At 56.8% G+C, this 24852-nt stretch overlaps 1 protein-coding gene across 2 annotated transcripts in view; it reads left to right on the forward strand.

Annotated features, from left to right (window-relative positions):
• Positions 1 to 1119: 1119 nt before the first annotated feature.
• The window catches only part of STK32C (serine/threonine kinase 32C), a 63574-nt gene continuing 39841 nt past the window's right edge, over positions 1120 to 24852 (forward strand). The window contains exon 1 of one of the 2 annotated variants that reach the window (XM_063162933.1): positions 1120 to 1264. In XM_063162933.1, the coding sequence (XP_063019003.1) occupies positions 1180 to 1264 (85 nt within the window). In that variant the 5' untranslated portion in view covers positions 1120 to 1179. The remainder of the gene's footprint in view (positions 1265 to 24852) is intronic. The other variant, XM_063162934.1, reaches the window with a different exon arrangement.

Below are 24852 nucleotides of genomic sequence, written 5' to 3' on the forward strand. Positions count from 1 at the left end.
CCCGCTCAGGGGAGACCGCACCTGCAGAGCTGCCCCAGCACATCGGCTTCGTGCAGCGAGCCCACAGGAGGCCACGGAGATGGTTTGAGGGACGGAGCACCTGTCCCATGAGGAAAGGCCGAGGCAGCTGGGATTGGCCAGCATGGAAAATAAAAAGCTTTGTGGCGACTTAATCGCGGCTCCAGTGCCTGGAGGGGGCCTACAAAAAGGATGGAGACAGACTGTTTACAAGTGCCAGGACAAGGGGGAATGGCTTCTAGTGAGCTCCGATATCGGTAGAGAGCCCCAGGGAGCGAGGCAGCATGAGCGGTGTGCGCTGGCACAGGCACGGCCGGGCGCCGGGGAAAGCCTGGGCCGGGCTGGGCCGGGCCGGGCCGGGCTGGGCTGGGCTGGGCCGGGCCGGGCTGGGCTGGGCCGGGCTGGGCGGCACTGCAGCACGGCGGCCGCTCCTGCCCGTGCGCTCTGGGCCGTGAGATTCGAGTAACGGGCCCGAGGCCAGCGGGCTGGGGACAGCGGGCTGGGGACAGCGGGCTGGGGACAGCGGGCCGGGCGGGGCTCAGCGCGGGGACCCGGAGCGCCGCCCTCGGCACGGCCACGGCCCGGCCCGGCCCCGCGCCCGGGGGATGCGGGCGGGGCCGGGAGGAGCATCCCGGCCCCCCCCGGTCCCGCCCCCGGCCCCGCTCCGCCCGGCCCGCCCCCGGGCCCCGGCCCCGCTCTGCTCCACTCCGCTGCCCGCATCCCCCGTTCCATTCGCTCTGCCCGGCCCCGCTCCGCTCACCCCGCCCCGCCCGCATCCCACCGGCCCGCCCCTGGCTCCCGCTCCCGGTCCCTCTCCACCTCACTGCCCGCATCCCCGGCCCCGCTCTTCCCCGCCCCGCTCCACCTCACTGCCCGCATCCCCCGGCCCGCCCCCGGCTCCCGGCCCCCGGCCCCGCTCCGCTCGGCCCGCCCCGCTGGGCCCCGCCCGCCTCCCCGGCCCCGCTCCGCTCCCGCCGCCGTGTCCCCGCCCCGCCGCGCTGTGGCCGCCGCGGGCAGCGGGCGGGAGGCGGCGGCGCCGGGCGCTGCCATGCGGGCGGGCGGCGCCGGGGCGCGGGGCGGCTGAGGGCGGCGGCGGGGCCGGCCGCGGGAGCCGCCGGGCCGGCGGGGAGAGGCCGCAGGGCATGCCAGCCGCCTGCCCCGATGTTTCCCTGGAGCAAGTGGAAGAAGAGGATGGGAGCGAGCGCCTCCTCCTCCAAGAGACCCGTCTTCGACGAGCGAGAGGACGGTGAGTGCGGACCGCGATGCTCCGGGGTGCCCGCCCTGCCCTGCCCTGCCCGGGATGCCCTGCCCGAGATGCTCTGCCCTGCCCTGCCCGGGATGCTCTGCCCGGGATGCCCAGCTCCGGGGCACTCTGCCCTGCCCTGCCCTGCCCCGGCGGCGCCGTTGCTGCGGTGCCCCGGTTCCCAGCCCGGGGTGCCCTGTCCCGGGGTGCCCTGTCCCGGGGTGCCCTGTCCCGGGGTGCCCGCCCGGCCCTGGAGTCCCCCGGCGGTGCCCCCGGCTGAGGGGGTTTGGGGCCGTGCCCGGGTGCGGGGTCCGGCCGGGCGTTGCCTCCCCGCAGGACGCGGACCCTGCCCACGGACACCCCACGGGGGGCTGGGAAGGGGGCGAGGGGACGGCTCAGCAGCGAAGTTTCGGTCTGTGCACGGACAGCCCCGCTTGGATGGCCGAGTGCCGCCGGCATCAGCGCCGAGCACGGCTGCCAGTGCAGAAAGCGGCTCTGGGGCTCTCCCCAAAATACAGGCGGGGCGGTTAGGAATACGCCGTGACATAACACCGTTGCATTCGAAATTTCGGGTGCAGGGTGCAATTTCTGAGGAGCAAAGGAAGGAAACTTCGACTGCGGGTAGGGGAGGAGTCGGGAGAGCCATCGGGCCAGCGGACGGGTGCCGGTACCGGGGCAGTCCTGAATGCTGCGCTGGCCCTGTGGCACCGACCGAGCGCACACACAAATCCCTGTGTGTGTGGGGGTGCTGGAATTGTGCGCTGGATAACCTGGGGTTCGATGTGCTAGTCTGGGTCTGAGTGCAGCGATGTGAGGGTCGGGGTCTGCTGGGATGCCCTCGGTGAGGGGACCACACCTGTCTGTGCTGCTCTGGCAGCTGATGGGTTAAATCAGGCAAACTTTTCCTGGCACAAGAGCTGGTTGATTTCTCCAACACGTTTTTATTAGCAATTCACACTGAGCAAGCCGAGTAAAGACACTCAAATCGGAGGCTTCGCTGCAATTACATTCTGAAAACAAAATTTCTTTCTGAGAAGCTTTTAATTCTGCCCTGAGCCTGTGTGCAGCCAGCCAGGGTGAGGGAGCTCTGCAGCTGAATAGCTGCTGGCAGGAGCCTGGGAGCACCTCTCCAGGTACCTTCAATCAGCGCGCTTGCTGTGTCCCAGTTATTGGCACATTGCTTCCTTGATGTCTCCTGCTTTTCCATAATTCCTTGTTAGAGTGTGCTCAGAGCAATTACAGTGTTGTTCCAGTGAACTCATATTTACTGTCATGGCACGGTTGCTATGGTGATCTCCTGAGACATCCCAATAACTTCCTTAGATAAAGAAGCCAGTTGATACTTGGGTTTGTGTGTGGCATAATGTGGAAGAGTTACTAGTGACAACAATATTATGAGAAATCAGTTAAAAATATAAAAAGGAAAAGACCGTTTGGTATGTCCAGTTTTGCCCGTACGTGGTTCCTTGTGCTGGATCTCTGCACAGGGATGAGCCTGACTGCTGAAATCCAGCAGATAATCCCTGTTAGTTTGTCAGGGTGTATGTAAATAGAAGGTTAACGTTTATTGTAGTCACTAGTAACACAACCAGCACTAAGATCACACTCCAAATCACTGCAGACCTTACAGTCTTTGTCCCCGACTGCCTGGGGACCAGTCTGGGGCTTCACTGAGTCACTGGCTCCTCTCACAGGGCTGGGGCAGCACGGGGCTGTCCTGGGGTGGGCAGGGATGTGTGTGGAACACTCGCCTCCAGAGGGTTCTCTGCTGTCCCTCTGTCAGGAATGGCCATTTCTCCTCAGCCTGGGGTGGGCAGGGATGTGTGTGCTCTCTCTGGTGTGGAACACCCGCCTCCAGAGGGTTCTCTGCTGTTCCCCCTGTCAGGAATGGCCATTTCTCCTCAGCCTGCCCCTGTGCAGCCCCAGGTCTCCTCTGGAGCAGTGCAGGAGCTCATGTGTCACACCCCTGTCCCTGGGAGGCCACGGCTGCTGCTGTCCTTGGTGGGGTGTGTGGGTTGAGCTCTCCAAGCCTGGCTCCAAGGGTACACTTGGTATTCCAGAGTATGTCCTAAGGACCTTCTCTCAACCCTCCCCACTTTTCCAGCATCTTTTCTGTCAGTGCTGGCTGGGCTTGTCCTGTGGCAGAGATGGAGGCTGGGCTGGTTCAGCCGCTCTGTGGGGCTGGCTCCTGGTCCATCCAGGGCCAGGCAGCGCAGAGCTGGGCTCTGGGGATCCGTGCCCAAGGGACAGCTCTGCTGCTCCCTCCTTGCTTCCCTTCCTGGCTGCTGTGCTGTCTCCATCCCCCTGTTCAGGAGCCTTCCCATGGCCGTGGTGCTGGGTGAGGCCAGGTGTGCCCGCTGCTGTGTGTCGGGCACACCTGTCTGACCCCTTGGGGTGCCAGGTGAGGCCGGGTGTGCCCGGTGCTCTGTGTTGGGTGCACCCTTGGGGTGCCAGGTGAGGCCAGGTGTGCCCGGTGCTCTGTGTTGGGCACACCTGTCTGACCCCTTGGGGTGCCAGGTGAGGCCAGGTGTGCCCGGTGCTCTGTGTTGGGCACACCTGTCTGACCCCTTGGGGTGCCAGGTGAGGCCAGGTGTGCCCGGTGCTCTGTGTTGGGCACACCTGTCTGACCCCTTGGGGTGCCCTGCCCGCTGCAGCGTGCCCACCGTGCTCTCCTGCTTGCCCACAGCCTGCCAGAGACTCTGGCATTTCACAGCCGGGGTTCACTCGCAGGAGGGCTGACTGTGAGAGGCAGAGCCTGTGTGTTTGTGTGCGCTCCCAGGCAGCCCTGGCATGGGGAGATGGGTTCCTCTGGCTCTGGGAGCCGCTCTCCAGCTGGTTCCAGTCCCACAGAAAGCTGGCAAGCTGCACGTCCATCAGCTGGGAGGGAGCTGCAGCCTGTCCAGCTGGAGATGCTGCCCAGGGATGCCTTTGTGAGAGCTCAGTTCTGGCCAGGTGTATTGTACCCTGTTCATGAACACAGAAAGTTAATGAATGGAGGGGGAGGAGGAAAAACAAAGTAAGGGGAAAGGGATGGGAAGAAGAAAACAAGGCAAGAGAACAGAAGGGCTGCAGGGTGGAGGAAAATAAGGCAAAAGAACAGGAGGGCTGCAGGGTGGAGGAAAATAAGGCAAAAGAACAGGAGGGCTGCAGGGTGGAGCACTCGGAGCTGGGGTGTGCTGGAGTGAGGAGGGCTCAGTGAGCTGCAGTGAATCGTAGTGGGCTTGTGGGTTCTGCGTTACCACCATGGGCTGTTTTCCATCAGGAAAAACACACCCTTGTCTGCAGGGACTTTTCAGGCTTTGTTATTCATACCTGTAAGGATTTTTAACAACTCCTCCCTCGAGGAGAGGGTTTGTTCTCCAGCCCAAGGGAAGGGTGGGCAGTGCCTGTCTGCTGGCTGAGACACATCTCTCTGTGCAGGGCACGGGGCACTGGGGTGTCTCACAGAATCACAGAATCATTTGGGTTGGAAAAAGCCTCCAGGATCATTGAGTCCCAACTGTGGCCACCAAGGGATCCCCACCCTGTCCCCAGCCCTGCGTGCCAGCTCCAGAAGTCATGAGGCTTCTTTGTCATTTGGGCAGGAATTATGCTGTTGTTCTGGGAAACAGCCAGGCAAGCTTTATTGACATCTCCGTCCTTTTTAGAAGAAAAAATACTGTTTTTTTCTTTTAAATTTATTTTTTATGCCAGGTGAGGAAAACCCGTAATTGTGAAGCCAATGGGAATGTTTCAACCCAGATATCTGGAAAATGCTTAGCAGAGTTGTTGGACTCGGGCACCAGGGCTGAGCAGGAGGAAATACAGGGCACACTTAGTGCTATTAGCATTGCCCACAGTTGTGTTACTTGAGAGAGGGGGGAAACCACAGCAAGATTTATCTCTCTATGCAATTGTGTCTGAAGAGGAATTTCAAGACTGCATTTTGGATGTGGTTTTTCCTGAATCAAAGCGGTTTACTAAAAAAACTGTGTGTAAATATACATGAGAATCTGTGAAGCCATCTGCTGCTTTGTGCTGTGCTGTGCCTCCCCTCGCTGACACGAGGCCACTGGTCCAGGGTTCCTGTCCGTGTCCTGATGCTGAATTAGCTTTTTCTGCTGATGCCCAAGGTTTTAATGGTGCAGCCCAGTGACTTTCATCATTATTAGTTTTTGTCTCAATCGCTTTCCCCCCATCCCTTGTTTGACTCTACCAGAATGCAGATGGTGTTTTGTAAGGGGGTCGAGTGCAGGCGCCTGTGTTTATCCTACTTGCATCAAAATCAACTTTGAAATGCGTTCCCAGTTCTATAGCTCATGGCTGGAGCTCTCCCAGCGGAGCAGCCTGACTGTGGGAAGTGTGTGCTCAGGGCTGGCCTGGGTCAGGTGCAGTGTCCCTGGGTGCCATGTGCTGTGCAGTGTCCCAGGTCAGGTGCAGTGTCCCTGGTGCCATGTGCTGTGCAGTGTCCCTGGGTGCCATGTGCTTGTGATAGGTCTGGGGACATCCTGCTGTCCTGGGAGAGGGACCTGGGAGATGGATCCAGGGATCAGGAGAAGTGTCTGTCTCTCTTCTGAGGTGATCAGTGCTGGTCTTGGGGCAGCCAGCATGGCCTGGCTGTGTGCCCTGGTGCCCTGAGCATCGTCCCTGCTGCTGCTGGTGCCAGCCATGCTCCTCCTGCCCCAGCTGCTCCTCACAGAACCCGGCTGTCACCTCAGCTGGGCAGGGCTTGCAAGCCCTGGGCAGGAAATGTTGTCCTTTTATTGGAAATCTATGGTCCAGTGCCCAGTAAGGCAGTTGTAAAATCCCAAATACTACTTATTTGGGGTCGGATGCAGATGTGTTAATGTCCGTGCTCTGCACACCACTGACTGGAGTGTTCCCTGCTCTGACTGCAGGGAGAGCTTTTCCCGTGGCCTGACTTTGATGGCTGTGGGCTGGGAGCACAGATGCCTTCCCTGATATTTAAACACAAGGGAAAAAAGCCTTTCTGTGTTATCAAAGTGGTAGCTAAGTAAGCAGGCGGGGGGAGGAGGGAGTGGGGATTGCAAGGAGGTGCCAGCAGAGCTGTGTTCAGCATCCTCAGCAGGGCTTTGTTCCGGCTGCCCCCGGCTCGGGGATGCTGTGCCCAGGGACTGGCTCCCTCTGGGCTCTCTGTGCCCAGCACAGCCACTGCCCCTCATTCCTGACAAGCACTGGAACCTTCCCGGGCGTGAAGCTTTGCCGTGTGTCATTAATGCAGAAATAGGTTAATCCTGGGAATTCAGCACTTTCAAGCCTTGGAGGTGTGGGGTGCCGTGGGCAGTATGGGGTGACTGGCGCTGAGCTGTTTAATGGCTGTGCTGTCCTCACAGCAGTGCTGGCTCGAGTCTCAGGAAAAGCCATTCTCGAGGGGCTCGTGTGTCTGTGGAGATCTGAGGAGAGGAGATCAGGGTGAAATGAGTCCTCAGGGCAGCCGAGACTGTTCGCATGGAGCTGGAGTAACAAAAAAGGAACAAACACACCAGCAGTTTGAAGGACACTTGATGCATAGGGAGGGACAAGGACAATCAAGGAAAAGTCACTGGAAGTGCCATTTGAGTGAAATATTAAATCAGATTAATACTTGGTGTATTCTGTGGAGGCAATGGTCCTCATGACCAGCTTGGAATGGCTTTCCTGTGATTTGTGAATAACGTGCAGGAGCACGTGGCTGGGGATGTGCCCTCCTTCCCCCATGTCCCCAGGGCTGGCGTGGTGACCTTCCCAGCAGGGCTGGCCCTGCCCTGTGCAGGTGCTGGCACTCCCCTCTGTACCAGCACCTGCACAGGAGTGTGTGCCAGCACCTGCACAGGTATGTGCCAGCAAGGGCATCCGTGCTGGCTGGTGCTTCTCTCCTGAGCTGGTGTCGGGACAGCCTGGGAGCGGCTCAGCTTCTCTGCACGAGAGAAGAGACCTGTCAGTGTCCTCTTTCCCTCTGCCACCGTTCTCCAGGAATTAAATTGCTCTCGGTGACAGTTGTGGAGAATTAGAAGTGCTTGGGAATGTGGGAACAGCCGTGCCTGAGCAGTGCCAGGCAATGAGGTGTGACAGTGCTGATGGCTTCATTTACATCTCAGGTGCTGCTCAGGGCTCCCCCAGTACCTGGCAGTGCTGAGGACATGCAGGCACTGAATGATGTTCAGAGTTATGTGCCTTGCTGGTTTGCCTGTGCCCGTGAATCCTTACAGGCCCATGGTTAGCCCTGCTGTGTAATTAAATTAAATGAAATTAAACTGCAATGTAATGTCTTTATAGCTTTGCTGATGTTTCTGGAAGCTGATCAATGTCATCTATTAGTGCAGAAAATACCTTTGCTTGGTTCTATGGCTCCAGCAGAGAGCTGGGGGGCTCCTAAGGCTGCCGATGACTTGCAGGGTGACTTGCAAAGCACAGAGGTTCCTTATTGTCCAAAGCTGCACTTGGCTGCAGCTGAGCTGGCCCAAGGCACCAGTGGTATTTTGTGTTTCCATGGATGATGTGTGCACTGGAGTCCTGGGGAAGCCCCAGAGTGGCTCTGAGCAGAGTGGGGAGGGCAGGAGAGGGGCTGTGGGGGCACTGCAGGTTCTGCTGTGTCACTTGGGGTCTCCATTCCTGCCTCAGCTGCCTTTGCCCAGGAAAAGGGAATTCTTTCTGCTTTCCACTATTATCCTGACCATAACCCCCTCCTAACCCCTGAAAGAGAAAATGCACAACTCACAAAAGTTGCCATCCCTGCTTAAAATACTGGGGTGGGATTTGTGTCCTGGGATCTCAGAGGGATCCCTGGTGGCAACAAAAGGCCATCATATGAGTAATTCAGATATCCAGGCCAGGAAAAAACCCCAAGGAGCAGGGAAACTTGGTAGAAACTGGGGAAGAAACTTAGATTGAGAATAACCTGTTGGAGTGTTTGGGAAGCCAAGAGCTGAGGCAGCAGAGAGCAGCACTGGTGTGTAGGTGGGGCAGAAGGCACATGCTGGTTCCTTGCAGAATTCCTGTACTCTTAATTCTGTGTCTGACAAAGGTCAGGAAGGTGGGCTGGGCAGGCTGAGGCTGAAGCTCAGGCTCCTGCTCTCCGTGAGCATCAGGAGAAACATTTCTGGCTGAGGGGGAATCTGCTCTGGGCCCTGCTGCTGGATGGGCACCCCTTCACCCACACGCTGAGGGTTTCACTGTCGGGAGGATGTGGGATGTGGGATGTAGGATGTGGGATATGGGATATAGGATATGGGATGTAGGATATAGGATATGGGGTATAGGATATGGGATACAGGCCACCTGCAGTGTGGGAGATGTGGCACATTAGACTGCCCTGTGAAACAAGTGTCAGGGTCCACGGGAGAGCCACGCACTGCCCCTTGGCTTTTTGTGCACTGGTTCCAGTCTTAATGGGAACTGGCAGGCAGGACCAGCCAGCAGGGAACACAGAAAATGATACACATTATGTTTGGATTGTTTGCGCTGTTGGAGAACGTGCTTTATGCTTCACAGAAAATAGGGCCAAAGCTTGGTCCCCAATAATTTGCACTCTAAAGGCTCAATGCTGCATATGGTAAGCACATGAATAATTCATGCCCATGCAAACAGGCCCCATGATTTCACATTCAAGCCTGATTCTAGGTTTGCTCAGAACTTTGAACCGGCATGGATTAGTGGCCCTTCCAGCACAGAAGAGGCTTGGCAGGACCTTGGGCACGGGAGGGAGCAATCCCCTCTCCTGGCAGTGCTGGCTGTGTGTGGAGCCTCCATATCAGCCCTGCTGGGGTGGGCTGGCCAGAGCCTGGGGTGCCTCTGAGCCTGGCTGGGACACGCTGGGGTTCCTGCTGTGCCCTGCTGCTCCTGTGACAGCACCGAGGTTTGGGAGAGCTGGGGTGGTGCAGGCTGGGGCTCTGAGCTCCCAGAGTGCTGCTCCTGTAACAGCACCGAGGTGTTTGGGAGAGCTGGGGTGGTGCAGGCTGGGGCTCTGAGCTCCCAGAGTGCTGCTCCTGTGACAGCACCGAGGTTTGGGAGAGCTGGGGTGGTGCAGGCTGGGGCTCTGAGCTCCCAGAGTGCTGCTCCTGTAACAGCACCGAGGTGTTTGGGAGAGCTGGGGTGGTGCAGGCTGGGGCTCTGAGCTCCCCAGAGTGCTGCTCCTGTGACAGCACCGAGGGGTTTGGGAGAGCTGGGGTGGTGCAGGCTGGGGCCGTGCGCCCAGCACAGAGCCCTCAGCTCCCCAGAGTGCTGCTCCTGAAACAGCACCAAGGTTTGGGAGAGCTGGGGTGGTGCAGGCTGTGCCATGGGACAGGGGCAGGAGCTGCCAGCCCGGGGCTTTGCTGGGCTCCCTCTGCCAGGGCCAGCCCAGGAGCTCTGTGTGGATGAGTGCAGGGCCAGGGGCTGCTGCTCTGCTCCGTGGGTTTTATTCCTTGTGAGATGTGAAATGCCACAGCAGGAGCATTGCAAGCAGGTGTCCAAACAAGCACAGCTGCAGCGAGGCAAACTTAGGGATTGATTAATGAATACTTCCAGCCTGTTGTGTGTTTCTCTACACGGCTTTCTGATGTAAAGATCAATCTGTGGATTTATTTAAAAAATAGCAGGTTTCTTTTAACTAGAACAAATTGCCTCTGTTTCTCAAAAGGCTGAGTAACATCAACAAACAGTTCAGTCTGTGTTGCCCCTCAGCACTACTTGGGAAATCATTTCAGCTAGTGCTTCTTCTGGCCTTGGTTTGGATTTTTCCATGCTCTGAGCTTGGCATCTCCGAGGGCATCCCTGCCTCCCCCTCTGCTCTCCAGAGGCCCCTCTGCTCCTCCTGCTCTGTGCTCTGTGGGGTTTTTCCATTGCCAGCCCTGCTGCTGCTCCCTTGCTGGGGCTGCCCGGGGTCAGTCCCTGGGGTTTGCTCCATGGTGTCCCAGGGAGGGTGGCACTGGGCAGGATGGGTGCCCTGGTGCCCAGGGCTCAGTGCTGGGATGCTGAGCTGGCACAGCCCCATCTGTGCTGGGCAGCACAGCCTGAGGAGCTGTGCATGGTGAGCTGGGCAGTGCCAGGGCCCCAGGAGCTGTGCAGGGTGAGCTGGGCAGTGCCAGGGCCTGAGGGGCTGTGCAGGGTGAGCTGGGCAGTGCCAGGGCCCCAGGGGCTGTGCAGGGTGAGCAGGGCTGTGCCAGGGCCCCAGGGGCTGTGCAGGGTGAGCTGGGCAGTGCCAGGGCCCCAGGGGCTGTGCAGGGTGAGCAGGGCTGTGCCAGGGCCCCAGGGGCTGTGCAGGGTGAGCAGGGCTGTGCCAGGGCCCCAGGGGCTGTGCAGGGTGAGCTGGGCAGTGCCAGGGCCCCAGGGGCTGTGCAGGGTGAGCAGGGCAGTGCCAGGGCCCCAGGGGCTGTGCAGGGTGAGCAGGGCTGTGCCAGGGCTCCAGGAGCTGTGCAGGGTGAGCTGGGCTGTGCCAGGGCCCGAGGGGCTGTGCAGGGTGAGCTGGGCAGTTCCAGGGCCCCAGGGGCTGTGCAGGGTGAGCAGGGCTGTGCTAGGGCCAGCAGTGCAGGGTGAGCAGGGCTGTGCAGGGTGAGCAGGGCAGTGCCAGGGCCCGAGGGGCTGTGCAGGGTGAGCAGGGCAGTGCCAGGGCCCCAGGGGCTGTGCAGGGTGAGCTGGGCAGTGCCAGGGCCTGAGGGGCTGTGCAGGGTGAGCTGGGCAGTGCCAGGGCCCCAGGGGCTGTGCAGGGTGAGCAGGGCTGTGCCAGGGCCAGCTGTGCAGGGTGAGCAGGGCAGTGCCAGGGCCTGAGGGGCTGTGCAGGGTGAGCAGGGCAGTGCCAGGGCCCCAGGAGCTGTGCAGGGTGAGCTGGGCTGTGCCAGGGCCCCAGGGGCTGTGCAGGGTGAGCAGGGCTGTGCCAGGGCCCGAGGGGCTGTGCAGGGTGAGCAGGGCAGTGCCAGGGCCTCAGGAGCTGTGCAGGGTGAGCAGGGCTGTGCCAGGGCCAGCTGTGCAGGGTGAGCAGGGCTGTGCCAGGGCCCCAGGAGCTGTGCAGGGTGAGCTGGGCAGTGCCAGGGCCTGAGGGGCTGTGCAGGGTGAGCAGGGCAGTGCCAGGGCCCGAGGGGCTGTGCAGGGTGAGCAGGGCAGTGCCAGGGCCCGAGGGGCTGTGCAGGGTGAGCAGGGCAGTGCCAGGGCCCCAGGGGCTGTGCAGGGTGAGCTGGGCAGTGCCAGGGCCCGAGGGGCTGTGCAGGGTGAGCTGGGCAGTGCCAGCGCCCGAGGGGCTGTGCAGGGTGAGCAGGGCTGTGCCAGGGCCCGAGGGGCTGTGCAGGGTGAGCTGGGCTGTGCCAGGGCCCCAGGAGCTGTGCAGGGTGAGCAGGTGGTGCCCAGCCCGTGGAGGGTCCATGCCCTGCCCCCCGTGCTGCTGCCAGCCCTGGCTCCCCCCCTGTGGGTGATCCCTGACAGGAGATGTTCCCTCTCTCCAGAGCCAGAGCACATCACTGTGCTCCAGAGAATTCCATCACTGGAGTAGGATGTCTGCTTTCCCCAGAGCATTTGGGCTTGGTGAATAATTCTGTTTGACATCTGCTGTGAATTTGGGTCCGCTCTCTTCTGGTGGAGCTGAAATGAATGCTGGGTGGTTGTGACCCATCGTGCAGGTGCAGGTGGGCCAGCCCGGTCCCTGTGAGCTCGGCTGGGGCTGCCCATGGAGTGAATCTGTTCTGACACCTCCAGAAGGAAGATCAGGCTTGTTGTTGGACAAGGAGCTCCAAAGGGGATCACTGCTCCCACCTGGGCTCCAGCAAAATATCTTCAGGTACTCACACTCTCCTGTGGTGCTTTTTTCCTCCCCAGATTTACTGTCACTGCCAGCACATGGCTGTGATAGCCTCTCTTTCACACTGTCCTGCTCCTAATTTTCCTTCTTTGCTGAAGAGAGCCTCTTCCATGGCCAGAGCTGTGGGAAATGCCTGCCCAGCTCAGTAGGTGTCAGAGGACAGACCTGCATGTGGGGACAGTGGTGGTGCCAGAGTCACCAAAGCCCTGTTGGTGCTGCCTTGGTGTTGGTGCTGCCTGGGTGTTTGTTGGTGCTGCCTGGGTGTTGGCACTGCCTCAGTGTTGGTGCTCTCCAGCCTCGGCCCTGCGGCTCCTGGAGCTGCTGCTGGTGCCCAGCCTGCCCTGGGGTCCCATGCAGCCCCAGGTGAGTGGGTGGCAGGCGGGAGGGCCAGGGCAGAGCAGCAGCATTGCCCAGCCCCTCAGCTGCTGCTGCAGCAGCTCTGTGAGCAGCGCATCCCTGTCCCAGCCAGAGGTATTTTGGGAGCACGTCTGCTGCTCACGAGCCTCTGGGACAAAGATAGGACCGTGAGCCCGAAATAGCACCCTGGAGCTGCTCACCCCACAGTGGCTGCTCTCGAGAGGGAAATCCAGAGTTTGTTTTCGAGCCATCATCGCTGTGTTGACAAGGCTGCCGTGGGGAAGCGGCCTCAGCTGGGGTGTCTGAATTAGCTCCAGTACACACACTCAGTGCAGGGACTGTGCCTTTGGGAACAGGTGTTCCACGCTGAATCCCAGAGCCCTGGGGCTGGGAAAGCCCTGCCAGCCCATGGAGCCCCGGCTGTGCCCGTGCCCACCCTGTCCCCAGCCCGGGCACTGAGCGCCACCTCCAGGGGACGCCTGCAGGGATGGGCACCCCAGCCCTCCCTGGGCAGTGCCAGTTCCTGAGCCCCTTTCCAAGCCATGCAGGAGCTGCTGGTGGAGCGTGTGCAGCCACCAACGTGCCCATGTTGAAAACCACAGCCCCAAAGCAGACATCACTGTATTTTCATGTATTTTCATGGTGCTGATCCATCCAGTTACCAAGACATGAGCCCTGCTGCCAGGTCAGCTCTTTTTCAGGGTTTTTCTTTTCTGTTCTTTTTGATTTGCTTTTTGGGGCTCCAGCAGTGTGAAATGCTGCAGCAGAGACCATCCTTCAGTGCCGTGTGTGCAGCATTGCTGGAAAACAAGGAAATGGCATTTCCCAATGAAATGTCTCTGCTGTTGCATCTCTTGCAGCTCAAATGCAGCATGGCTGGAGCACAGTTTGAGTTTTTGGTGTATTTCCCCAGTGCTCTGGTAGCTGTCACCAGCCCCAGCAGGAGGAACAGGACTGTCTTTCATGACCCACAATGAATTTGCTGGTGTGGCAAGTAGTAAAAGCCTCTTTTGATGGAAAACCAGAAGCAGCTGATTGTAGAAAATATTCTTAGGCTCTCTATGTTACAAAGAGTCGTTGTCCTGGGACTGTTACGTATGGCAGGAAACTGCAGTGCTTCTGGATAAAGATTTGGGAAAAGCCGTGATGATCAGGAGACATAAAATCAATGATGGAATATGTGATATCAAAGAGAATGGGGTAGGTTGTTCCCCAAATGAGCTGTGTTTGTCTCAGACCTCTTAAACCCTGTTGTGTGATTTTTTAAAAAAAGGAATGCTGAATTCTGTCTTGTTTTCAGCAGTTTTTAAGTTCTGAGTTAAAAATGCTTGTGTGATCCATCACACAGTGGTCATTGCTGTGAGCCCAGCAGGTTTGTCACAATCCCTTGCTGTTTGCTGCTGCCTAGAACATAAAGTTAAGTAAGATGTGGGTGGCTCCTTCTCCTCTCTGCCCTGAGCAGCTTTTGTGGCTCTCCTTGGGTGCACAGAAGAAACCTGCCAGGTCTGAGGGCTTCAGTTACCTGTGGTGACTGATTTAATGTGGCTCTTTCTTGGAAAAGTGGTCTTAATTATTAATATTGCTGTTTCTTCTACTAATTAACATTTTAAGTCTTCCAAGTACAGTCTCAGAGCCTTCTCAAGTACTGAAGTTAGCCATGGTCTGTGTGCTTTGAGTGTCTGTGAGCTGTTTCCTGATCTTTCAGTACAAAGCCCTGTTGTTTTCCCCTTCCCTCTCTCTGCAGGACGCGGTTGTGCGAGTGCAGGAGGGTGGGATGAGGTTACAGCATGAAAAAGGGCATTGGATTTCTGTTAGCAGCTGGTGCATCTCTGGGATGGCTCGTTATTCTCTGTATTGCCATGGCAAGGGGAAGGGCTGGTCGGGGTGAGGGCAGGGTCCCCTGTGCCACCCCAGCCTGGCGCTGGGACACGCTGGGCAGTCCCTACAGGAGCCCCAGCACAGCTCTGCCTCTGTGCACAGCCCTTTGCTCTCGTTGCGCCTGAGCAGACACAGCCCTCCTTCACTGTGTGTGCCTCACCTGCTCAGGTGAGATACTGGAGCCAGCCCAGCCCAAAGCTGGCATCGTTCTGCCTGGAGCTGTGGGTATGTCTGAGCAGAGAGCCTGCCCTCTGCCCCAGCCACAGCCTTGTCACTGCTGGGGAGAGCCAGGAATGGGCACTGAGCACAGGGCATGGCTTGTGGTGCCACAGGTACCCCAGCCACAGCCTTGTCACTGCTGGGGAGAGATCACACCTGTGCCTGAGCCAGGAATGGGCACTGAGCACAGGGCATGGCTGTGGTGCCACAGGTACAGCACACTTGCAGAAGTGATTCTCTCTCTAGGATGGGGATGCACCATGGATGTTCCTGTCCACACAGGTTCCCTTTCTGTGCCCCCGTGTGTCCCACACTGGTGTTCTCTCAGGATCTGTGTGAGGAGTGACTGGGGCTGTCCTGGCAGACAGATCGGCTTTCCCATGCGTGACCCCAGTGGGAGCTCCATCCCCCAGGAGTGTTTTTAAACCTTTCAGTGAAGCCCCACTGCTTGCAAGTCCTTTGTGTCTCACCACGATGCAAATGCAGCACAAGGCTTGCTGCAAAGTAGGTCTGTGCTGTCGGTGTTGGTGTTGGGCTCGAGTGGAGCTGTGCAGTGCTGTCAGAGCCGTGCCCTACATACCTCAATCCCTTCTGCAGGTGCTGCCAGGGGGTGTTTGGTCCATCAGGATGTGGTACTGAAGTTGGTCCATCAGGATGTGGCACACCTCTGCCTGCAGGTGAACTCTTGGTTGTTTTATTGGCTCTGGCACAGAGGGTTTGCCCAGGTGCGCCCAGCCCAGCCCAGCAGGGATGCTCTTGTTGGTTTGCCCTTGGTGCTGAGTGTCCCTGTGGGTCACAGAGCCCTCTCTCAGGCCCGTGGGTGTCCAGGTGTCACAGATGTGCTGACAGAGCCCTCTCTGGGGCACATGGGTGTCCAGGTGTCACAGATGCCAGTCTGACTGGTGAGTGGAAGTGACCATTCCTGTGCAGGGAGCACCTGCTGCTCTGGGCTGGGAGCCCAGGCTGTGCTGTGCCCCCACATTGTCACAGGAGCCTGTGGGTGCCCTGGTAGGCACCCCTGCAGCTGGTGTGCTGGGACATGAGCTGGGAAGAGGCAGAGGGAATGGGAAACTGGTCCCTGGTCCTGCTGTTGGAGCTTCTGCTGCTTCTGGCCTGATCACTTCACGTGGTTTGAAGCTCGTCCCCTCTGTTGGTCCCTCTACACCCAGTTCAGGGCCGTGGCTGCCCCTGCATCCCCAACCTCTGTGCGTGTCCCCTGGGTGAAGGAGTTGCCTTGGGTGGCGTTAGGGGATCAGTGTGCCCCAGGAGGGACACACACACACACAATCCTGCACTGGTCCCCCTCTGGAGCCCAGGGCTGCCCTGGCACAGTGTGGCCAGCACCAGGGAGGTGGGTTTGGTGCCACACAGACCCCACAGCCTGGCTGAGATCACTCCTGATTAATGCACTCTGTGTTTGGAGGGCAGCGAGAGGCCTTTGAGAGGCACTCTGCTGCGGCTGCTGGGTGACACTAATTGCTGGCAGTTAATTAAGAGGCAGTTGAGAGGAGAGCTCTGAGGGACGGTGGGGGCACGGGGTGCTCATTGGGCTGATCTCGGTAGCCTGTCTGTGTGGCACCCCTGGCTGTGCCCCTCGGCCCTGCCATGCCCCATGGAGCTCGGGATGTGCCCGAGGCACTGAGCTGCTCCCAGTGCCCAGCACCCCTGGTCACCCGTCCCACCAGCCTCTGCCCCTCCTGTCAGCCACATCCACCCCAACACCTGCACCTTCCATTGCCACCGCAGATGTCGATTGGCAAATGAGCAAAATAGACGCTGCTTGTTTGTTTTGACAATTAGAGTAGAGATTTAATTACACTCCTTCCTCATATACTGCCGCATGTCATGTGGTGTGCTAGGCGTAAACAAAGATGTTCTGCTGCCGTGAGATATGGGTATTAAAGACACAGAGTGAGCCTGCAGCCTCAGCTCTGACACTGGTGTCAGTCAGCTGGGGCAGCTCCCAGCACCCTGGTACCTGTGCTGTGTGCCAGGAACGGGCAGGGGCTGGGCACAGGTGGCACCCACAGTGCTGAGGGAGATAGCAAACAGAAATGTAAGAAAAGAGAGAAAGCCACGTCTGTGTCTTCAATGATTTGAGGCAGCAGCTTCAGGTATCATAGCAGGAATACAACATTTCAGCTCTGAGTAAGTTCTCTGTTCAGAACAGTGGGGATCCTCAATGCCATCATGAAAAGGGCCCGATTTTCCTGCTCATCACTTGCTGCCTTTGAGGAATCTGTCTTAAAGCCTGAGCCTATTGTGTTGTGTGAAAGCAGCTGTAGCATTGTCTGGCAATGGCAAATTGGCAATGACTTTGCATTTCATAATTAGTTAACAAGGAATCATTTACAATGAGCACGTCTCTCAAACCCCATTGAAATGTGCAGCACACGTTTGACATTATTAATTAAAAATAGGAACTTCAAACGCTCTCTGGCATCAGCCCCATTTCCCCTCACTCCATGGAGCCATTGACAGGGACGAGGCCAGATCAAGGCAAGGGTTTGAAATTCTTTCTGAAAAGGTACTTTGGGACTCCAGGGTTATCCAGGAGGGTGTAAGAGACCTCTGACTGTGTTTCAGATCCCCAACCCTTATCCTGAGGCTCCCAAACGGGGCTCTGTGAGCTCCCCCACTCCCAGGGAAGGTCAGTCCATCAATTGCATCCTGTCAGAAAACCTCTCAAAGAGATAATCCAGGGGGAAATATTTCTAGAGATTCTTGTCAAATTACAGAGAGCTTTAATTAAATGAGTGCCCATTACTTAATGACAATTACGGAGAGAAAATCCTTATTTCTAAAAGAGGCAAAGCTCCACTTTCCTATGGAAAATTTACTTTTTAAAATAATAAATTAAAGATGGATTATTCTGCTCCAGAACTGAAGCCCATCTGTGCATTTGGGGGCCCATCATTGTTTTGGGGTGTCCATCAGTACTTTTGGGTGTCCATCAGTGCTTTTGGGGGCCCATCATTGCTTTGGGGGTCCTGTCAGTGCTTTTGGGGTGCCATCAATGCTTTTAGGGTGTCCATCCGTGCTTTTGGGGTGCCCCTCATTGCTTTTGGGGTGCCATCAATGCTTTTAGGGTGTCCATCAGTGCTTTTGGGGTGCCCCTCATTGCTTTAGGGTGCCCATCCGTGCTCTGGGGTGGGAGCATGCAGAGCCCCGAGGGTCTGAGCCCTGCTGGCACCCCGCACGGATGCCAGCCCTGTCTCTGTGTCGCTGCAGGGCTGCTGTGGCACTGAGCAGGAAAGCATGGCCCAGCCGTGCTGGTTTGGAAGCACAGCAGTGTTTTTGAGCCTTGCCTTACGTCTTTGGGGTATTTTTATCGTCTGCCTCATTCGAACGGGCTCAACTGAGTCATCCCATCCCCAGTTTAGATTTATGCTCCCTGTCCTCCCACTCCAGCAGGACCCAGATCCTGCTGGCACAGCCTGCTGCTGGCCTCGCTGGAGTCATGGGAGTCTGCCATTGGATTATGTGGGCACTGGGTCAGGCAGTTCTGAATGTTTATACATTTTATTTAGCAGCCCTCTGGATTTAATGAGTGTCCATAACACAGTAATCCATAATTTATCTTAAATAAAGACAATAGATTAGGTAGCAGTTTAATTATTGCTTGTTTTTGTAGCTGTTGTGGGGTTTGTGTAACAAAATACAGACAGGAAAAGCCACCTTCCCTAAATTCCAGCCTTTCCTTTGTGCAGGATTGGGGGAATAGCTGTACCCCTTCCAGTGGCACTGCTCCTGGCATGAAATGACAGGACTGTGGCTGAGCAGGTTGTGTCTGCTTTTGAAACTCCAGTAATCATCATTCTGATTCCTTGGTAATAGAGAGTCAGGGGGTCACTGACACATTTTCTGTGCTTGCACTGACTGCAGGCTGTGACAGGAGCAGAGGGAACGGCCCCAGGCTGGGCCAGGGCAGCTCAGGGCGGGCACAGCAGGAACTTCCCCATGGAAAGGGGGCTCAGGCACTGCCCATCCCTGCAGGTGGCACCTGGAGCTGGCACTCGGAGCTCTGGGCTGGGACTGGGAGGGCTTTTCCAGCCCCAGTGGCTCTGGGATTCTGTGATTTTCCTTCCACAGACACCTGGCTTGTGCTTATTTGGTGAACAAAACCCCTCCAAGTGGGACAATGGACAGCTGCTCCTCTTGCTCAATTCCAAATGGTGAATCTTGTATTTATGAGAGAGAGCTCCAAATATGGTCCATCTGGTGCAAGTTCCTCAGCTGTTCACTTCACAAGAAGAGAACGTTTCCGTGTCTCTGCCATGATGTTCACACGAGGAGCTGAGCCTTTTAAAGCTGTTTGGTGTTTTTCTTTGCTGAAGGGTTGTGCCCATGTGAGAAATCCCTCTAAATCCTGCACCTTGTGTTCCCAAAGAGCAGGTGTGCAGCCCAGGTGTGCAGCCCAGGCTCCCACAGGTGGCTCAGGTGGCCTCCCTGTCCATGTGCTCTGCTGGGAGCACTGGTGCAAGGCCTCTATTCCAGTTCTGGGCTGTGGTGTGAAGGTGCCAGGTTTGTTCAGTGGGGCACAACCAGGCAGAGCCATGGTGCTGTGGGTGCCCAGGGCAGCTGTGGGTGCTGGTGCTGGTGCTGCTCCTGCATGGGGAGCTGGGGCTGATCCCAAGGGGTGCTGTTTGGGGAACCACCCCATTCCCCCCATGTCTCCCGGGCTGGCCCCAGTGCCTGGCAGCTCCTCTGGGTCAGCTGAAGCTCCAGTGCTGGATGCCATGGTTAGAGATGGGTGTACAAAAAGCTTTAGGAAGTGCAAGAGGAGCTTTTTGCCAGGGATTTTAATTTTGCATTGAGTGTAAGGGAGCGGAAGGAGTCAGACGGAGTCAGGAGAGCGGGGAGCTGCCCAGAAATAATCTCCTGTCTTTGCCTCTGAAAGCTCTGAGAGTTTCTGATTGATTTCAGCAGCACTGGAGCCTGGAATGCAGGAAAGTTGCAGGAGATGTGGTAGGTCAGAGATGAGATGGTCTCAAGGGTTGTGATGTGAGAGCTGCTGAGAATAGCGCGTGGCAGGGACAGAGCAGTGTCAGGAGGCTGAGGGCATGGATCCCCTGCAGATCAGCAGCTCTGGCCATGGCAGCAGCTGCAGGGATGAGGTTTGGGGGAAATTCCTCAGGGAGCTGCCCTGCAGGAGCAGCAGCTGTGCCTGGAACTGGGCTGTGTGATCCACAGCAAAGCCTGGACGTGGGGAGGGGCTGGAGGGGACCCTGCCCAGGGACCTCGAGCTGAACGTTGGCACCAGGTGACAGTGCAGAGGGACGGAGACACTTCTGCTGCTGCAAAAGAGGCACTGGCTGCTTTAATACACAGGAAGGAAGCGGTGGTTGGAGGCTGTGGAGGGTTTGCTGGTGGCATGGACAGCCAGCTCCATGGGGCAGGCTCCCAGGGCCAGCACCACGTCAGGAGCTTCTCAGGGTCTCCTCATGATGCACATGGCCAGCTGGGTAAACAAAACCCTCTGCAGGTGTATCTGCAACTTAATGCTTTTCCATAAAATATTCATTATTCCATTTCGGAAACTAATTTTTGCTGAAAATTATTTCTTAAGAATTCTTGATCACCTCAATTAGAAAGAAGAACAATTCCAGCACACTCAGAAATGCACTGGCATAAATGGGAATAAAAGCTTTTGGTTTCCTGTGCTGCCTGGCAGTCGGGGTGTGCTGCGAGCAACTGCTGCAATTGCCATTTCCATAGCACACACACGCACACACATTAAATTTTGATTCACATCTCTGACATCTAGAAAATTGCTCCTTAACAAAAGGAACATTATAGGCATGCTACAAAATACAGGCTTGGTCTGGCCACACTTTGGATAACTCTACCCTATTCTTTAGAAAATTGGTTTTATTGCTGATAATTGGGCTAAAAGGAAGACTATTTAATCCTGGCCAACCCAACTTTCTGGGACATTAAGTTCTAATAGGCAGATATAAACTGGTCTTAATAGATGAATCTGACATCATCTGGCTGCTTATTAACTATTAAACCTTGTTTCAGTAATTCTCTTGGCAGCTCTGTGTGTGTTGCCATAGTTTCTTTGTTAACAGAGCAAGACATTAATGCATTTTGAGTACTTCTTGCCCAAAAGACATGGAAAAACACCTTATGTTTAAAGATGCAAAGCGCTGCCTGTTCTGTGGCCCTGCAGCTGGTGGCACTCGGGGCGTGGCTGTGCCCAGGAGCCTCCCTGGTGCCACCTGGGCTGTGCCGCCTGGGCAGCCAGCTCGGAATTGCCTTGGTACCAGGGGCAAGCAGAGGGGAGTGAGGTGTGTCTGGCTGGGGACACCTGGGGACACACAGGGATGGGGCTCAGCAGGCTCCTGCCTCAGGGACCATTCCCCAGCTCTCCCCTGGAAGCTGGGCTCTGTCCTCTCCATTCCCTCTCCCCTGGGATTTGGGCTCTGTCCTCTCCATTCCCCTGGGATTTGGGCTGTATCCTCTCCATTCCCCTGGGATTTGGGCTGTATCCTCTCCATTCCCCTGGGATTTGGGCTGTATCCTCTCCATTCCCCTGGGATTTGGGCTGTATCCTCTCCATTCCCCTGGGATTTGGGCTGTCCTCTCCATTCCCCTGGAAGCTGGGCTCTGTCTTCTCCATTCTCCTGGGATTTGGGCTCTGTCCTCTCCATTCCCTCTCCCTGTTGCCCCTGCCATCCCTGTGAGAGCCATCCCCATGGGGGCACCTGGGCAGTGTGACCATGGCCATGCCAGCCTGGGCTGGAGCTGTTGGAGGGCTCTCAGTAAACATGAACAACATCCAATTGGTTTCTTCTCCTTGTCTGGGGGGTAGATCAATCGGGAGGATAAATAGGCTGAAATCAACTCCTGTCTTTGAGCTGACAGTCATCAGCTTCAGCCTGAACTTACTGAGGGAAAATCTGTGGGGGATCTGTACAGTAGTCAAAGGCTTTTCTAAGTAATTACAGGCTTAAGGGAAGTTGTAGCACTGGATAGTGACAAGTGGTATTTATTCCATATTTTGTTCAATATTGTAAATTACATATTTATTTTAAAAAATAACAGGCATCAGCTGGACCAGCATCTCCTCCTGCACTGGGGATGCAGCAGCAGCTGCCTCTGGACTCCCCAGCTCCTGCCAGAGCCAGTGGAGTCAGCCAGCAGTTAACATGGCAGTTTTTAAAGGAAAAACAATTGCCTACGGATCTGCAAAGTCAACCTTGGTTTGCCTGAGCAGCTGGGAAGGGCCTTCTGTGGAGAGGTTCCTGTCTGGGGATGATTCAGTGTCAGCGCTCGGTTCCGTTTCCCTGGGAGATGCTTGGTAGGAATTGCAAACAGGTAGCTGAGACACTGGCATTGTTTACAGGCAGGGCTGCAGTGCTGCTCTGGGTGGGATTTGGGCTCTGTGCTGGGGATTTGGGCTCTGCTGGGCAGCTCCGTGGCCATGGCACAGAAGGATGAGGAGCTCAGGGCAGGCAGTTCTCCCGTGCCCGGTGCTGTGGCCACGCTCTGGTTGCACAGGCTGTTGTGTCCCTGCTGGAACTCTGTCCCTGGGGTGCAGCTGGGTGGGGAATGGCTCAGCCCAGCCCCGGGGGTGGGAGGGGAGCAGGGTTCTCCCAGCACTCAGAGCCTGGTTGCGCTCCCAGCGCACTGACAGCCTTCATTCTGCGCTGGGCAAGCACAGCTCCAGGGCTGGGATAGAAACCTCCCAGCAGTTTAAACACCTCCTGGAAAACTGCCCCGCAAAGGGGAGGAAAAGGCAAGAGAAAGAGGAATTTTTGGAAATGCAGAACTTTTTTTCCCTATGGCCCCACGAGTGTCATTTGTGCAGGGGTGAGGCTGTGGTGGGACGCTGGTCTCCAGCTGGAAGGGACAATCAGGTTGTGCTCTCAGCTTTCCCAGGAAGGGTGTATCTGTGTGCCTGGCAGACCCTGGAGCTCCATCCTTACCATGAGCACCGCACTTGGCCCCTCCTCTTGCAGCAAATGTACAGATTCTCCATTGTATGAAGATATATATATGTAGCCATTATAATGGCTTTTTGGTATTTCTGGATACTAGTAGGCTAATTTAAGAAACATTTAGTCTTTTACTCTCTGTTTCTTGATCAAAAGGAAGTAGATTTTGAACAATTTTTTCCCCAGGAGGTAGAAAATAGTATTTGCCTTCAGGGAATAAAAAAGAGAACACTTTCTGTTCATTAAATCTATCTGAAAAATGCTCGAGATGTCAAGTGTGAAAACAGAGGCTGAGAGAAGGGAAAGGTTTTGATTTCATTCAATTGATTCTACAGTTTATCAGGAATTTGTTGAATTTGATATTTCACTGCTGTTCACAGTGAGATGTGACCCAGCTGTAGGGAAAGCAGAGGGTGTGTGAAGAGACGGGGGAGGGATCTGGGCAGTGCCACAGGCAGGTGAGAGCATGGGATGGCCCCCAGTGCTGTCCCCAGCTGCTCCCCTTCTTTTCTCTTTGGGGGTAATTGCACAGTTTGAGCAAAGGCAGGGCTTCACTGGCGTATTTTGGGTATTTCAAAGTTATATTTATGGCGTTTCATAGGAGCTCATTCCCTTGTCAGTTTACTTGGGTGCTTTTGGCATCAGCTGGGTGCTGGGTTTGAGGTTTTTCCTGTTTGGAGGTGAGTCATGGTGTGGCTTCACTGTGCACTGTCCTGGCAGGCAAAGGGGGCTCAGAGAGCCTGAGAGCTACCAGAGGTGTGTTTTTAATCACTCTGGTTCGCTGAGAACCAGGATGTGATAAGAGAGGTTGAGACCTGCCAGAGGTGTGTGTTTAATTGCTCTGGTTCACTGAGAGCCAGGATGGGATGGGAGAGCCTGTGGGCTGCCAGAGGTGTGTGTGTATTTAATCACTCTGGTTTGGTGATGGCCAGGGTGGGATAGGAGAGCCTGAACCCTGCCAGAGGTGTGTGTGTATTTAATCACTCTGGTTCACTGATAGCCAGGATGGGACAGCGAGTGCCAGCCCCGGCAGTCCTGGCTCAAGGGCTGCCCTGGTTCTGTGGAAATCAGTGATTGTGTGCAGGCTGTGGGTGTGCAGCTGCTGCTCAGGACCCTGTCAGAGAGGAGCTGCTGTAAATGCAGCGCATCACCGGGAGGATAAATGGCAGTGACAGGTACCAGGAGCCCTCAGCTCCAGATGGCACCGTCTGCTTGTCTGCCACACTGATCCTGGGCTTTTCCGAATGCAGATTCTCTTTGTCTCCCCGTGGCATCCCTGTCACCAGGAGCACTGGGAGGAGGCTCCCGGTGGGTTTCTGGCAGGTTCCTGCTGTGCTGGCACCAGGCACTGGGCACCGGCTCTGCCAGGCAGGGCGGCTCCACTCCCAGGCATCGGTGCCTGGAGGACGGAGCACTCCTGCCCGGAGCTGGGCACCGTGACCATGGGCATCTCCTCCCTCACACAGCCATGCCCACCTGCACACGGTGATCCCAGCATCTCCTCCCTCACACAGCCCTGGTTCCACCAGGACATGGTGATCCCAGCATCTCCTCCCTCACACAGCCATGCCCACCTGCACATGGTGACCCTGGGTATCTCCTCCCTCACACAGCCATGGTTCCACCTGCACATGGTGATCCCAGCATCTCCTCTCTCACACAGCCATGCCCACCTGCACATGGTGACCCTGGGTATCTCCTCCCTCACACAGCCATGGTTCCACCTGCACATGGTGACCATGGGCATCTCCTCCCTCACACAGCCATGCCCACCTGCACATGGTGACCCTGGGTATCTCCTCCCTCACACAGCCATGGTTCCACCTGCACATGGTGATCCCAGCATCTCCTCTCTCACACAGCCATGCCCACCTGCACATGGTGACCCTGGGTATCTCCTCCCTCACACAGCCATGGTTCCACCTGCACATGGTGACCCTGGGCATCTCCTCCCTCACACAGCCATGCCCACCTGGACCTGGACAGGTGATCCATGGGCTGGCTGGGGAGCAGCACAGGAGCCTGCTGCTGCTTTTCTGCCCATGTGCAGAAGCTGGGGCTGTGGCTGGGATCCAGAGGGGTGCACAGCTGCTGGGGCAGTCCCCCGAGTTTGGAGTCATCCTTCAATCAGCAGTATCTTGATGGCAGTTTAATGGTTTGAATATTTCTTTTTGCAGACTCGGGAGGCAGCTGAGCAGTTTCTCAGAGCAGGGTTCCCTGAGGCTGTTCCAAGCAGGCACTGCTGGTACTGCAGTCACAGAGCCCAGTGTTTAACAGAGAGCCCAGCAGCTCTTGGGCACACACAGCTCTGCCTTGCTTTCCGCAGTGGCTTCAGCCTTGCAGATGTTTGTGTCCATGGGCTGTTGGTCCATGATCAGGGTGTCTGCTGAGCTTCCAGGGGCACAGTGTGCTCTGTGGTCCTGCCTGCCGGGCCATGCCCGCTGTGTGCC

This window comes from Melospiza melodia, chromosome 9 (assembly GCF_035770615.1).
Source record: "Melospiza melodia melodia isolate bMelMel2 chromosome 9, bMelMel2.pri, whole genome shotgun sequence".
NCBI lineage: Eukaryota > Metazoa > Chordata > Aves > Passeriformes > Passerellidae > Melospiza > Melospiza melodia.